This window comes from Podarcis vaucheri, assembly GCF_965113315.1.
Source record: "Podarcis vaucheri genome assembly, chromosome: 3".
Classification (NCBI taxonomy): Eukaryota; Metazoa; Chordata; class Lepidosauria; order Squamata; family Lacertidae; genus Podarcis; species Podarcis vaucheri.
This window is the reverse complement of record NC_138761.1, coordinates 95,552,297-95,568,152: the sequence shown is the minus strand read 5'-3', so window position 1 is coordinate 95,568,152 and position 15,856 is coordinate 95,552,297. Positions and strand designations below refer to the sequence as shown.

The 15,856-nt window shown below is 43.9% G+C and overlaps 2 protein-coding genes across 5 annotated transcripts in view; both read left to right on the top strand.

Moving 5' to 3' along the window:
* The window catches only part of GREB1 (growth regulating estrogen receptor binding 1), a 90,663-nt gene extending 84,626 nt beyond the window's left edge, over positions 1–6,037 (top strand). For all 3 annotated transcript variants that reach the window (XM_082218157.1, XM_082218158.1, XM_082218159.1), the window contains one exon: positions 2,412–6,037. In XM_082218157.1, coding sequence (XP_082074283.1) covers positions 2,412–2,575 — 164 coding nt within the window. In that variant the 3' untranslated portion in view covers positions 2,576–6,037. The remainder of the gene's footprint in view (positions 1–2,411) is intronic.
* Positions 6,038–9,151: 3,114 nt separating this feature from the next.
* LPIN1 (lipin 1) overlaps positions 9,152–15,856 on the top strand; it is a 76,967-nt gene continuing 70,262 nt past the window's right edge. The window contains exon 1 of one of the 2 annotated variants that reach the window (XM_082218279.1): positions 9,152–9,334. In XM_082218279.1, coding sequence (XP_082074405.1) covers positions 9,275–9,334 — 60 coding nt within the window. In that variant the 5' untranslated portion in view covers positions 9,152–9,274. The remainder of the gene's footprint in view (positions 9,335–15,856) is intronic. The other variant, XM_082218282.1, reaches the window with a different exon arrangement.

Genomic DNA, 15,856 nt, shown 5'->3' with positions numbered 1-15,856 from the left:
CATGCCTAACTAACATTTGTAGATATATTGATGCCAGTTTTGTTTTTGTTTTAGTTATTTAAAATGTTTTGATGTCATAAAATGAACAGGTCAGAATTTTGTGCCACCATCACTCCCATTCACAATCTTGCTGCGGTTGGGAAGACTTGTATGTGTGATCCATAAAAAAGCTGTCTTCTACCAGGTCAAACTATCTAGCCCAAGGTTCCCCAATCTTTGGGTCTCCAGCTGGTTTTGGACTACAATTGCCATCATCCGTGACCACTGCTCCTGCTAGCTAGGGATGATGGGAGCTGTAATCCAAAAACAGCTGGAGACCCAAGTTTGGGAAACCCTGATCTAGCCCAATGCCTATTCTGGCAGCTGCTCTCCAAGGTCTGAAGCCAAAGTCTTTCCCATCACCTACCTCCCCACCTTTTGAAGTGGAAATACCAGTGACTGAACAAAAACAAACATTTTTCTGGCATTCAAAATCCAGCAAACATTAAGAATTCAGATTTGCATCCTCGGTGCCAAACATAATGCTTATGAGAAAGAGGAGCTCCTGGGAAAAGGGGCTGTTCAGTGCTGGGATAGATATTGCCTGGGGAGAAGGAACATGTTTAGCAGGAGCCAGGGCATGGCACAGGGCCAAGTATTCACTCCAGTTGTCAGCAAGAGCTCTGAGTGTTCCAAAGATAATTTCATAATGCCTTGCTCAACAAAGGGAGGAAGATTTAATAGGAGTAATTACTTTGCAAATGGGGGAAAGTGTGATTCCAATCCTATGCCAGATGTGGGCAGAAGGAGCCAGTTTCCAGTGGAACCCCTGGAAGTTGTAAGCAAAAAACCCTGGGCGGTCTATCCCCTTTAAGACTGCTTTCCCCCTTTGAATGGCACTTGTTGTTTTAAATTGTTATTTAATTGAGAGATTAGATTATAGGCCTATGTTGCTATCTATACTGACCTTATTGTTGCATGGAAGCATAGAATTGTAGAGTTGGAAAGGACCCTGGCGATCATCTAGTCCAACCCCCAGCAATGCAGGAATAGGCAGCTGTCCCATAAGGGGATTGAACCTGCAACCTTGGTGTTATCAGCACCACGCTCTCACCAACTCAGCTATCCTGGCTGCAACTCAATTTTATTTGCAGTTATGCGCTCTATGACTGTAAGCCACTTGGGGCCTCTCCAAATGTCATTTTCATCACCCACTCATGATTACTGTATTTTTTGCTCTATAAGACGCGCCCGACCATAAGACGCACCTAGTTTTTAGAGGAGGAAAACAAGAAAGCAACGCAAAGCCTCTTGAGCAAAGAGGCAGGAGTGCTCCCGCTGCGCTCAAGAGGCTTTGTGTTGCTTTCACTGAAGCCAGAAGAGCAAGAGGGATCAGTGCGCAGAAGAGCAAGAGGGATCGGTGTGCACCGATCCCTCTTGCTCTTCTGGCTTCTGGGATAGCTGTGCAGCCTCTTCAGGGCAGCGGGATGAAGGCTCCCCACTGCCATGAAGAGGCTACGCACGGCTAAGCCAGAAGCTAGAACAGCGAGAGGGAGCGCTGCACAGCGCTCCCTCTTGCTGTTCTGGCTTCTGGCTTAGCCACACAGCCTGCATTCGCTCTATAAGACACACACACATTTCCCCTTACTTTTTAGGAGGGAAAAATTGTGTCTTCTAGAGCGAAGAATATGGTACAGTGGTGCCCCGCAAGACGAATGCCTCGCAAGACGGAAAACTCGCTAGACGAAAGAGTTTTCCGTTTTGGAGGTGCTTCGCAAAACGAATCTCCTATGGGCTTGCTTCGCAAGATGACAATGTATTGCAAATTCCTGCTGGTTTTTCCCCTCCCCCCCTTTTTCTAAGCCGCTAAGCTGCTTATCAGCTGATCCGATCAGCAGATAAGACGCTAAAAGCCGCTAATAGCCCTAATCCGCTAATCCTTCAATGGGCTTGCTTCGCAAGACGAAAAAACCGCTAGACGAAGAGAATCACAGAACGGATTCTTTTCGTCTTGCGAGGCACCACTGTATTTGTGCCCATGATGCTATTAGGGAGGCCAAAAACAAGATCCCATTTTCATTACTATTTGTGCTTGAAAATGTTTGGAGGCAGTTATACTGCTCATTTCCTGTCAGTGCATATCCTGTGTGCAGTGCATATCCATGCTGTTCACCGTGTTCTGGGTTTTTCTTTTGTCTCACTTTGGTTGCAGTAATGTGGTAGCACTGGGGAAGCATCACAGGACTAATAAAGCAGAATAAATCCACTGTTTATGCGCTATTAACTGTTGCGGAATATACCTGCAATAAAACACCATTCCAGGAGGCCTTTGCAGCCAGTTTTTTTTTTTTTAAGCAGGAAATATAGAAAGTGATGCACACATGACAAAAACAACAACAACCAACAACCTATAATAATGATAATTTCCACAGGTGCCACTTTATGTGTCATATGCCAAGACAGGAACTCGCTGCGCCAAACAGTCGTCCGACTGGAACTCGAAGACGAATGGCAATTCCGACTGAGAGACGAGTTCCAAACAGCCAACGCCAAAGAAGACAAGCCCCTCTTCTTTCTGACGGGACGGCACATTTGATGGGAAATGATCACGCGGCATAAGAAGCTGTCTTTTCTCTGACCAAATAAAATGAGTTGCATGAGAGAAAAGAGGGCGGGGGGAAGGAGAACTGTGCTGTTTACACGATGTTTGCAAAAGAAGCTGCTTCGTAGGAACAAAAGTTAGGCGATTTTGAAATATTTGTATTAAAGTTATATTTTATTTGACCAATTTATGTTTATAATTCCGAAATTTTGTTAGTAACCTTTTTGTAATTTAATGAACTTGAGAAAGTGACTCCCGTTATATTGAGGATGGAGCTACTGCGTAATATTTCTGTTGTTTCTCCCTTTTTTGTTTTTGCTGTATATATTTTACAAACTGTTTCGGTACCAGACACTTGTGGCACAGCTTCAAAATTATGAGATGTAGATGTAGATTCTCTCCTCTGTGTTTTTGTAAACCTAGGGTGCCAGCGTAGTAAAAAAAAGAGAGGAAGTTTCATTCTTAGAAAATTGCTACTGATTAGCAAATATAGCATTGCTGATCTGCTCTATGTAGAGTGCTAAAGGCAAAATTAACTGGGATGTTCCCCAGTGCATACCCCATGGAAATGAATGGAATGTGCTCAAGAGCATTCATTTCGTGACAGGTATCCATAGGAGAACATCCCAGTGGAGAGTGCCTTATATACTTATTATAATGAAAGCTTGCTTTCCAGCCTAACCTCAGGACTGCTGGCTGCTTTGCATAATTTTTAAGAGGCAGACTTTTTGTAATATGTAGAAATGTATTATAGTGACCTTTTCTGATTTATTGAGAATATTGAAAGCGGACAGTTGGAGTTGTTTTTAAAAGTCTGAATGTTTTAGTAGGTAGGAAGGTGTCTGAATGAACTGGTGATTAGTTAAAGGAAGTGTTAATATTAAATAGTTTTTTAAAAACAGATGGTTTGTTGCACTGCCCATCCTAAGACATCTCAGGTTTGCTGTGCAAATAAAAACAACACCTAGGGTACATTTAATAGTTCTCTGATATTTAACAGCACCCCTCATTAAGTGGTTTCTTGTTTGGGGTTTGAGGTTTCTTTTGTGGGAATACATAGAAATCAGTCCATCAGTAAAACTTTTCAAAAATAATGGTGAGGTAATACCTTAATTTTGAGTATGACCAACTAAAGCATCACAAAATATTTGTCAAGCTTTCAAGTATCTCAGAGCTTTTTTCAGCTGGATGTTAAACAAAACAAGTGGGTTGTCCCCTTTTCGTCTTCCCCAAAATTGGGAGGAGGGATTTGGGAGGGAGGAAGGCCTAAAGGTTAAATACCGTCTCCCCACTCACTTGACTCCTGGTCATGATTCCCTCCCCAACTTTAGAAAAGAAATGGATAAGAAGAAATGCTATTGGAAATGGAACGATGAAAGTTGATTCTTCAAGAGGATAGAAGGGCCATAGAGAAGGAAATGGCTGGAGCTATCTATACCAGCCCCAAACCTACTGCACCTGCTATCTTTTCACTATACTAAAAAAAGGGGGGGAGTTTCTGAGCTTGTGGGGAGGGGAAGCAAACAGGGGAAAGGTGTTTTGATCATGATACCATGCCCCATAAAAAGAAAAGCAGCCTTAATTTGATTAGATAGTGCTGGATGCAAAACGGGTTGCAGATTGAACCAAGAGGTACTGAGACAAAGAGGCAATGGCTGTCCCATCCCTGAAACTGTAGAAGTTAGCAGTGGTTCAGATCTGCCTCTTTCACTAAGTGGAACACATAGAGCCAGTAAGGGGCCATGCAGTGGGGCAGAGCTGCAGAACCACCTTCTTGACACTGGTACTGCCACTGCTTACCTGGTTGGGGACGGGTTGGAAGGTGGCACGGTTGGGGGCATGTGAGTGCAGCAGTAGGGGCATTCCTGAACATGCCCCCCTCACCACCTTAGTTAAGCAGCAGCAATGCCAGTATTGGGAGGGCAGTTCCACTCTACCACATGTGCCGTAATTGTGCAGATCCTTTGTAAGGCAAAGAGCACAAGTAAGAGGGAAATTAGCGGGAAACTAATTTTGGACTAATTTCGAATCCCCGCAACGGGGTGAGCTCCCGTTGCTTGGTCCCCGCTCCTGCCAACCTAGCAGTTTGAAAGCATGTCAAAGTGCAAGTAGATAAATAGGTACTGCTCCAACAGGAAGGTAAATGGCATTTCCGTGCGCTGCTCTGGTTCACCAGAAGTGGCTTAGTCATGCTGGCCACATGACCCAGAAGCTGCACTCCGGCTCCCTCGGCCAATAAAGCGAGATGAGTGCCGCAACCCCAGAGTTGGCCACGACTGGACCTAATGGTCAAGGGTCCCTTTACCTTTACCTTTTTAATTTTGGACTGGCCTTAAAGCACACAAATGACAATTGTGAAATTGTAAGTAGGATCCTCTGTAGGTCGAAAGACATGCACCTGCTGCTTAACCTCTGTATTGAAACTCCTGCACTGTTTATGGCGCTCCAACTTTGTCCAACATTCTCCAAATATTTGTTCCACTTGTAGAGGGCTTTCCATCATTGCAGTGACTTGGATCCTCAACTTTTGCATCCTCCTTTGGTTCCTGAGAGGAGGGAGAGGGCTGAGGCAACATGCCTTGATTTTACATAAACCTGTAGATATTTTTAAAATGCTCTTTCAGTTTGACTGTGTGTCTCTTCCCCACCACTGTTGTTATAGAATATAGCCAAAGTTTGGGTTTTTCCTACATGGTCAAATCTTTTCTGTAGGAACTTTCCCCCCCAAAAGGAGTAATGTAACTCCCCTTCTCAGATCCCATGTTTCAGATCTGCTCTTACTGAGCCAGAGGGAAGACAATGGCATGGTTCCTCATCTAGGATATTGGCGTAACAATAAAGAAAAGAAATCCCTGTTCCTTCCTAATGTATTTATTAAGGGTGCTGGGGGTGGTTGGGACCATCTAGACAAGTACCATTGATCCTATTGTCACATATGAAAGAGCCTTCACGGTCATTGCATGGTTCTGACACCTATTTCATGTTGTAAATTCTCAGAGTTGGTGCAGTAGGCTTGGTCCAATAAAATTGGAGTTTCTTACTTGGCAGCATCTAGCCCAAGGGGGAAAATGAAGGGTCTCCCCCAAAGCTCACTATAAGTCAATGAACATTGACAGCTTTAGGTTTTGCCTGCTCGGATGAAATGTTATGGGTGGTGACTCTTCCACCTTATACAAATGGTCATGTGGAAGTCTAATGGCTTGCTTTCATTTGAGGCTTAGACTTGGAACAATGAGCCTGCCACCGTGCCGCAGATGGAAGTAGGAATACCCTGGGGTAACAGGGCATACCTCACAATGCACCAACTCATGGGAGGAAGGACCAAAACTATGTCCATGTAGCTACTCTATCCAGCAAACTGTTTTCGATCCCATCCTGATCAGCTTATGTAATGTGATTTGTCTTTTGTCTGGTTTGGTTACTCAGTTAATAAATATTTTCAGTTTTGGCTTTTGACGTTGAATGCTTCTTTAACCTTGACTCACAAATAGTGATGGGAAGCCTTTCAAAAGAAAGCAGAAAAATTGGGGGAAAACCCCAGGTTTCCTCCCATTTTCCCCCAAAGGCTTTGGGGAAAAAAGGAAAAAAACCTGGTCCCCCCATTTTTTTTCCCCCAGGTCTTTCCATCTCTACTCCCAAATCTTGATTACTCTTGAATTTGAAGTCAAAAATGTTAAGTCTCTGTGCACACAAAAATAGGTACTTCTGAATATTTCTCCCACTCACCCCTAACCAATTTGATTGCACCACTAGTGGAGTAATTGCCAAATTAGGATAATATGGTTGTTGTTTTTTTAAAGCAAAATCAAGCTGAACTTGTTTGGGCATTGTGGTCAAATACTGAACTCCACAAAATGTATACAGTCACCATTATTTATTCAGCACTGACTCTGGGAATCAGCTTGTAACAGCTCACTATAAATAGTAACAGTAGTTATATAACCTGGTGGAAAGATTTCACATCCTTTACACATGAAACAACAGATGTATCAATAAAGATTAGTGCACCAGTCTGCATTTTGTTTCCATGAGTTATAATTATGGAGCTGACTTGATTGACTTAAGAGATGCATCAGGACAGAACGGACTGGGACATTTAACCAGAATTGGTGCAAAACAGAATCACAATGTGGGCATTTCAGCAGCGAGAGCTTTGACCCAGCGAGAAATCATTGCAGTTTTTAAGGATGGAAAGCATACTTCCAAAGGCAGATCTCAAATCAATTGTGACATTATTCACTCCGTTAGTGAAGTATTCTGCACATGCTAGGCTCTTCTTGAAAAAATTGAGAGGTTGGAACGAGCTCCTGCCTTCTCCCAAACCAAGAGAGGCCAATGCAATGTCTGCATACAAGCTGCCCTTGAACTCCAGAGTGTATCTCACAGGGTCAGCCTTTGGCTTCCTGAAATTAGTAGCTAAGCTGAAGGACCCATTGCTTGCTTCTTATCAGCCTGGATTCTAAAGTGTGTGTGTGTGTGTGTGTGTGTGTGTGTGTGTGTGTGTGTGTGTGTTTCATGATACATTTCACCACTTTTATTTTTCTACATTATCTGCTTTCTTCATTTGAAAATAGGCACGGTCTGTATTGCTCCTATGTTTTGTAACTTTGATTATGGGGTTTCTGTTTTTATTGCTCATTTTTATTTTTGATTTTGTGTTAATGAAGAATAATAATTAAAAAATCTGAGGGAAGCTTCCACCTTACAACTTAGAGCACTGGAGACTTGAATATGGAGGGTGTGCATCCTCTCAGTTCAGTGAACACGTATGGGAATTGAGCAGCAAAATGGCGTCCGGGCTGATTTTTGCTGAATTGGCAAAATGTCTGGGGAAAGCCCAGACAAGCAGGACTATTATTATTATTTTTTTTTTGCTGAGGCAAGGGGAGAGATGTTCCCCAACAAAAGCTCAACAACTGGGTCCAGATTTTCACTTTTGGGAATATGGCAACCCTAGCTAACAGCACACATTAATATTATGAGTGGCACTGCCCCCCTCTCATAGTTTACAGGATTGTGCCTGGAGAATTGACATTTATAAACTTTGCCACAGGCATTTAGACAACTATTTATGGTTTTTAGTTATCTCTACAATTACTGTAGTTGTGGTGGTGCTTTTTATACAGGCCTGTGGGAGGAATTGGAGCAAATGGGATTTTGAGGGATTTATGCACCTGTGAACAGGCCCGTCAGAGACCTAAGGCCCTTTGCCTCAGGTTCATCTGCCATATTGGTGCTGGGTGTGTACGTCATTATTATCTCCCCCCCCCTTTTTTGAGGGGGGACTTCTTGTTTTTTTCTGTGTTGTTCCTGGTAAGAAGGGAGACATGCAGGCAGGATCAGCTTCAGAACATGATGGGATGTTACTTCATGTTTTTGGGCACCATTGTGTGTATTGGGAGTTGCGAGGGGAAAGTTGTTCCGAAACAGGTTCAACAGAAAACTGAGTCCCTGTGAATCCTTTTGCTAATCCTGCTTACATCATTTCAGCAAAAAATGGAAGGGGAAAGCTCAACAGAAAGGGACAAAAGTAGGGTTAGGGCTGCTTCACAGTGTACACCAATGAAACCAGGAGGTTTGAGAAGTGCTTAACTTACAAGATCATGCTGATTATGCCTAAAAATATCCAGATGTGCTTAGGAAAAAAATCTCTCACAGGAATTTGGCTGCCTGGATTCTTCTAGCACATGAAAGTGATCTGGATACAAGTGCCCTACCACCTGAGAATTATGGAGACCCAAATTATCAATTTCTTCCCAGTAGCAAATAGTAATAATAATTTCTTCACTATCCCTAATATTCCTGTCAAAAGGAATTATGAAAATCATGGGCCCTAAATCACCCTGCTGAGAAGCAAAAAAGGGGGAATGAGAAGGCTGCCAAAATGCTGTATTATGAAAATCATGGGCTCCATATCAGAGCTCTGTTAGCCTGCTTGATCATCTGGCCCTGGCTAAAATGGTCTTGATCTCTGTTAGACTAATAATAATAATAAGGGACAATCTTTCTACAGACCACCTGAATGGACCTCCGCGCCCATTGGTATGAGAATCTAGGCTAACTGAAAGCATTTCTGTTTGTGAAAGGTGGTCAGCCGATTATTTTATTTTATTTTTTACTGACCCTACTCAGTGCAGCCCCTGAAAAGCTTCTCCTGAGTATGGAGAGTCCAGGACAGTTTGGGACACAGTGCTGAAGCATGTAGTGTGGGCAGCGGGATCTGGGTTTTTGTGTGTGGGAACCCAGATGCATTGCCTGATGCTAGCAGAAGTGTTTTCTGCTACTCCACAGAAGCCACCAACTGGATGATGCAAGCTTGCACCCCTTCCTCACCCCTAGTTGAAGTGTCACTATCTGAACGGTCTAACCGAGGTGCCTCTTACTGGAAGCTCTTCCCCCTGCATGTAGAAAGAAGAAGAAGATAAACACCTCCGTTTTTCAGGGAGGCTTATGACTTAACAAGGCTACTTGAGGCGTCAGTTGCGAAGTGAGTGTGCACCGGCTTACGGAGCTCATGTTTCTTGTTCTGGCTGAGGTTCCAAGAACTTGAGCAGGCTAAATTCGCAAGCAAACATGATCACAGGGAAATTACTTTCTCTGGATCTTTGTTGTCAACAACGCATTACTTAAAGGCAGCATTTTTTAATTCCAACAGAAGCTTTAACAGCCCCTGGGCAGAATATTTCTCTGGTAATGGAAGAAAGAGACCATCTCAAGATGCCGTCTGAAGACACTGAGTCACCTTGGTCTTGGGTAAGGTCTTTAATCTAGAGTTTCAGGAATAGCATGCTGAAGTGGGAGAAAGTTCAATTCCCCTCAGCCAGTTTTTTTTTTATAAAAAAAATCTGATTGTTTACTTGGTTGTCTCCCCCCCCCCGAGTAAAGATAGGCCAACATAGTCGGGTATAGTTGTTTTGTTTTTTAAGGTTTCCTCTTGGTTTTGTTTGTGATGCCATTCTTCGGGGCAAGCCCAGCTGTTGAAATGGCCCTTCCCCAAATTTTATGTGGGGTAGATTGTAGTAGGACATCGCTGTAAGAGACATGCTGTATTGAATAGGCTTTAGACCGAATCACAAATTTAAAGGTTAGCAAGGCCTTTCCTCATGATATTTGTACTCTTAATTTGGGAAGTTAACATTGCAGCTCTCTTTGCTCATAGAAGATGTGTACCATTCACACAGAAGAACTCTTCGGAGAGTGGTTGGTTGTGCATTGAAAGTTTTTTAACGTTTGATGTTTTACTGTGGTTTTATAATTTGTTGGAAGCCACCCAGAGTGGCTGGGGCAACCCAACCTGATGGGCGGCATATAAATGATGATGATGAAGAAGAAAGGACTGCTCCTAGGTAATCATATGTGTTGATGTTCTCCATCTCAGAGAAGTGTGATCCTCTCTCTCTATGTACCATTTATAAAACAGTCAAAGGAATGTATACAGTCCTGCAGCCAGCCTTCTTTCTTAGGTGGGAGAGCCACATTTCATTTCGGAGAGGGAGGCGCATAGCACCAAACCAGACTCCCTGCCACTCACAGGTGGAGGGGATATAAAGGTCAGGCCAGGGGAAGGAGAAGGGGAAGGCAGCAACGTCCCTGCTCATTCCTCCTCTGTGCAGACAGTGTGTTAGCTTACATAACGGGCTACTTAAGGGTCAAGTTAACAGAAAAAATAGGACTTGGGAATGAATTAAGTTCAATCTGTTGAATTGTTTCACCTTTTTTGAGAGATCCCCAGAAATACCAGACTCAGAAGTTTGACTTTGCCCAGAGCTATAGTCCTCTTTTACCTGTGGTTGGACTCCTTGTGTTCTGATTCTTTAGGAACTTAACTACTTTGGTAATGAGCTCCTGAGCTCAGCTCTGATACTGAATTACGCATCGCAGTTTTACACCCCTTAAAAAACAAAACAAAACACCACCTGTCCAAACTTGTCTAAGTTTAGGGAAAGAAGGAGATTTTAAAATGACATTTTTTATATATTGTTTGGATTTATAGTGCACCTAGGGAAGAACTGCTTGATTTGAGATGGTATTTAAACAAATAATCTTTTCCCTGTTAGAGATACATAAATAGAACGATCTACACATCAGAAACTTGAATAGCAGGTTGCGTATGACCACTCTTTGACTGTTCTGTCATATTTAGCAACACACCAACAATTTGAGTGGATTTTCACCCATATGACAAAGTGACATGCCCAGCTTTTTAAGCACAGCTGTGACGTCCAATTGTACAGATGCTTATGGCGAAACTGAAAAGAATAGCAGTGGAGTCAGAAGCTTGCACGTTTGGCTTACTAATCTCACTTCTATGGGGGCTTTTCTTTGGAATGACCGATGCACAATAACATAGCTCAGTTTAAACACCTGTGCCTCTCACTTGGTTTCTTCATTTCCATTCTGGCTCAGGAAAACAGCAAAGGCATTTGGGTTGGTCATATAATATCAAGGTTCAGTTAAAGGGCACCGTGGACTTGGGCTGATTCATGTTCTAGGTTTAACATGTCTTTAGACCCTAAAACATGCACTCCCTCCCCCTCCCTCCCTCTCTCTCCTCCCCACAACAGAATTCACACAGAAAGACCCACTCCTCTGTTCCTCTGTATCAGTCCTTGCCAACCCTGCACCCTCCAGTTGTTGTTGGATTATCCCCCCCCCCCGACTGTTGGTTGTGCTGGCTGGGGCAAATGGGAGTTGGAGTCTGAACAACATCTGGAGGGAACCAGCCTGGGGAAGGCTGCTCTGCATAACACAGAAATACCGAATCCCTATCAGAGGTGACCCATTTTAGTAAATGTAGTGGCAGTGGGGTGAAGGGTGTGTGAGAGATAAAATCCAACTGACATTTCCACTATTTCTAAAAATATAACAACAACAGAACACAAGCTTTTAAACCAAGGCCCTGTCTAGACTTTGCATTTAAGCACTATTGTACCACTTTAAACAGGGATGCGGGTGGCGCTGTGGGTTAAACCACAGAGCCTAGGACTTGCCGATCAGAAGGTCGGCGGTTCGAATCACCACGACGGGGTGAGCTCCCGTTGCTCGGTCCCTGCTCCTGCCAACCTAGCAGTTTGAAAGCACGTCAAAGTGCAAGTAGATAAATAGGTACTGCTCCGGCGGGAAGGTAAACAGCATTTCCGTGCGCTGCTCTGGTTCGCCAGAAGCAGCTTAGTCATGCTGGCCACATGACCCAGAAGCTGTACGCCTTCTCCCTCGGCCAATAAAGCGAGATGAGCGCCGCAACCCCAGAGTCGGTCACGACTGGACCCAATGGTCCCTTTACCACTTTAAACATTCATGGCTTCCCCCCAAAGTATCTGGGGGCCACAGTTTGTTAAGGGTGCTGAGCATTGTTAGGTGACCTCTGCTCCCCTCACAGTTCCCAGCGTGGTTTCGTGAGGGGAACAAGGGTCTCCTAACAATGCTCAGCACCCTTAACAGTTGCCAGGATTCTTTGTGGGAAGCTATGGCTGTTATGGAAGTCGTATGATACTGCTTTAGATGTAACAGAGAGGATGGGAACCAAGTCATACCACTGGTCTATCTAGCTCATCATTGCCCATACTGACTCCAGGGTTTGGGGCTGAGGACATTCCCAGCTCTACCTTGAGATGCATGGAAATGAACCTGGGACTTTCAGATTGCAGAGCAGATGCTCTATGATTGAGCTTTGGTGCTTCCACCAAACAAGCACTTGCTGCCCTTTAATTGTAACCCGTGACCAGTGATGAACCTTGGGGACTGAAATTTCAGTGGCATCCTGCGCGACACCAAAATTCGGCGCCCCGCTGCCTCTCCTGCTCCATTCTAAATAATAGTTGTGGCATCCTCTGAGGTCCCCCTGAGGCTTTGCCCCCAGTGTGGCTGAACCATTGGTGCTCCCCTAACTCTGCCTCTGCCATGGAACAGACTTCCCTACATTGGAGCTACAGGAGGGTTGACATACATCCGGAATTTCCCTGACATAACAGGGATTAGGCTGTCGGAAACAGTGTCCAGGTGGAAATCGCTGAATGTCCGGGAAAATCTGGACGTATGGCAATCCATGTTAGAAGTGTAGATTTTGGCAAATTTCCTTAAAAGTAGCTCAAAAACTTCATTTTTTTGAGATTTTGCAAAAAACAAAAACAAAAAACCACCCAACATTTTTTTTGTCTGGATTTTCACTTTTTGAAATATGGCAACCCTAAACTATGGCTAAGAGTTCTTCATTCCAAAAGATAGCATTTGCATCTCTTGGGAATAGGACAGCTGAGAGCTGAAAGGTTATTTATAATAGTTCCGTTGTGCTGATCCAACCCACACAGTAGGAAGTATGGGCTTCTGTTCACTGTTTGTTGTAAATGACTGCCCCCACACTTAGGAGTAGTGATCACTGTGACACCTGTCGGCCTCAGCCTTATTTCAGTGTGAATTTTTGCATGGCTGACACATTCTCAAATCATCGTCATTGTAAGATTTGATTTTCCATGGCTTAGATCTCTAGACCATGCTTCCTCCAACAGAAGTTGGGGTGGGGGTGCTGGACAGGTGATATTTATGGATTCCTTTCCCCCCTTCTGAAAATCTGCTCTGGAGAATAGAGGAAACCTCCAAAACAGGGCAGGGAGGGGGCCACAGTGTTAGGGAGATCCAGTGAAAATAACCTCTTCCCCGTTTTGACAGTTGTATCGCTCCACTGGATCAAAAGCCTTCTGTGGTCCGAAGGAGCTCTTCAGCTCACAGCTAAGTTTGGATCTAATCCTACATTTTTGAAAAAATGATTGCATAAAAGAAAACAACAACATTTGCAGTTTACGGATAAGGGTAAAATGTGCTTCTATAAGACACAATTCGGGAAGTTGGCACTGAAGAGTACAGTAAACCAACCCAGCTAAAATCTCATGTTCTGTCTTCTCAAAGAGATATGTTCTTCTTCTGTTAACATGATGACATGCTTTGGAAAGTTAACTTGCTCCTCCAGGAACCAAGCAATTGCTTGAGAGTCCTCAGCAGAGGTCCCATCAGTTGACTCCATAACAGGTGATTGAGATCCTGTTGCTTCAACTGTGACGAACGTAACTGTTCTGATGGATCAGTAAATCCTCTACTAGGAATTTGTGGTAGCAGGTTCTCTTATTTACCCACAACATTGTAAATCGGGGGGGGGGGGGGGAGGAATTTAAAGGCAGAGCAGTCATTGTATAAAAGTGGAAGAGAAAACCCATTTCTCTGAACTGAAAATACCACACACACACACACGTTCTAGATCTGGTATAAGGCAGATTGGGAATCCACTGGTAGATCTCTGAATGATTTGCATTTGATCAGTGAGAATTTTCCAAATTGTTCAACAATAGCCATTCAGTGAATGGACCTGACTATCAGATTTCTTCAGGAATAATTATATGTGGCCTGAAACACAGACCGCTCTCCTCTGCACATGGCTCTCCCTAAAGCATGCTGGTTAGGATACAATTCCCTCCACTCCCAGATTTGCTTTGCTACCTACGGCAACTGTAGGGGGAAAAATGTGAGAAGTTGAATATGATCCTAAGAATATAAATACCAAATGGAAGAAGAGGAAAAGTGGGAGGGCATACAGCTGTCCTTCCCGACTTATTTTTTCCGTCATGATTTATCACTACCTACAGAGAACTTGTATTTTTAGAGACTGACATTAGGTGAGCTAAAGGCTTTGAGATTGCTAGAGGTCAGGTTTAGGAAGCCACTTCCCACATACCTTGCTTGTTGGTGCATTGTCTTCTGTGTTGCATTTTTCTTCCCTTCCTCCCCCACAACAAACACCCTGTGAGGTGAGTGGGGCTGAGAGACTTCAAAGAAGTATGACTAGCCCAAGGTCACCCAGCAGCTGCATGTGGAGGAGCGGAGACGCGAACCCATGTTCACCAGATTACGTAGCAGAAATGCTTCCTTACGAATCCAGCCTCTTGTCTGTGTCTGCCTTGATTTGTTTGTCAGAATGTTAGCAGATATCCTACAATGGAGAGCTGTTGTCAACATCTTGAAACTGCAGGCAACAGCTAGGACTGCAAAGCCTTAGCAGGGCCTGGCACTGACACTGCCCATGGGTTTATCTGATAGGAGCAGTGGGGTCTGGGATGCCACCTATTGTTTTAAATTTCCCACAGTGCCCTAGAGCACAGGTCATAACAGTATGTAGTGGTATTGTGAAGCATTTATAAATCAACTTCCCTGATTAGCCCTTTCCAAAACAATAAGAGAACTGAATCCTTTGAAATTTGCACTTCTCTGAATTTTGCAATGCAGTTCCCCAGTCAGGGAATTTGTACAAAAATGCATACACTTGGCTCGATTGTCCATATAAATGCATAGATCGCTGAAAAAGACATGGGAAAATTCTTTATATTAGGGAAACCTACTTTGCAAAATGGTGTATATTAGGGGAAATTGCATGCAAAAATGTGTGTACAGTGGTGCCTCGCAAGACGAAAAGAATCCGTTCTGTGATTCTCTTCGTCTAGCAGTTTTTTCGTCTTGCGAAGCAAGCCCATTGACGGATTAGCGGATTAGCGCTATTAGCGGCTTTTAGCGGCTTAGCATCTTATCGGATCAGCTGATAAGCGGCTTAGCAGCTTAGAAAAAGGGGGGGAGGGAAAAAACCCCGCAGGAACTCGCAAGACATTTTCGTCTTGCGAAGCAAGCCCATAGGAGATTCGTTTTGCGAAGCACCTCCAAAACGGAAAACTCTTTCGTCTAGCGAGTTTTCCGTCTTGCGAGGCATTCGTCTTGCAGGGCACCACTGTATTAGGATAAATTTGCACCGAAGTCCTGATGGATTTTCTTGAGGACTTTTTTGGGGGAAGGGGTGCGCACGAAAGGAATCACAAACTGATGTGGACATGTAGAGAAATGAGCCTAACACTTGGAAAATACAAAACTGATAGAATCCAAAATGCATGAATTTCCTCACCCATATTTGGCATGAACATGACATCAAAGTGAGTACAGACAAATCTCTCTAGGGAGAGCACTCCATAGCTGAGGTGCCATAGCTGCAAAAGCCATCACTTTAGCCATCCTCTCCCCCCCCCGACCAAATGCTGGTGATACCTGGAGAAGAACCTTGGGTGTTAATCTCAGCATACTGGGAGATTAATGTTGGAGGAGACAGCCCAAGATACTCGAGCACTCAGAATCTAAAGCCTTTGAAAGCCTTGCAGACACAAACATGGCGAAAGCATTTGTGGTGGGACTGTAAGGTAAGCAGTCGAGTGAACAAGGTGTGTTTGTGTATGCTCCTTAGAATCTCAG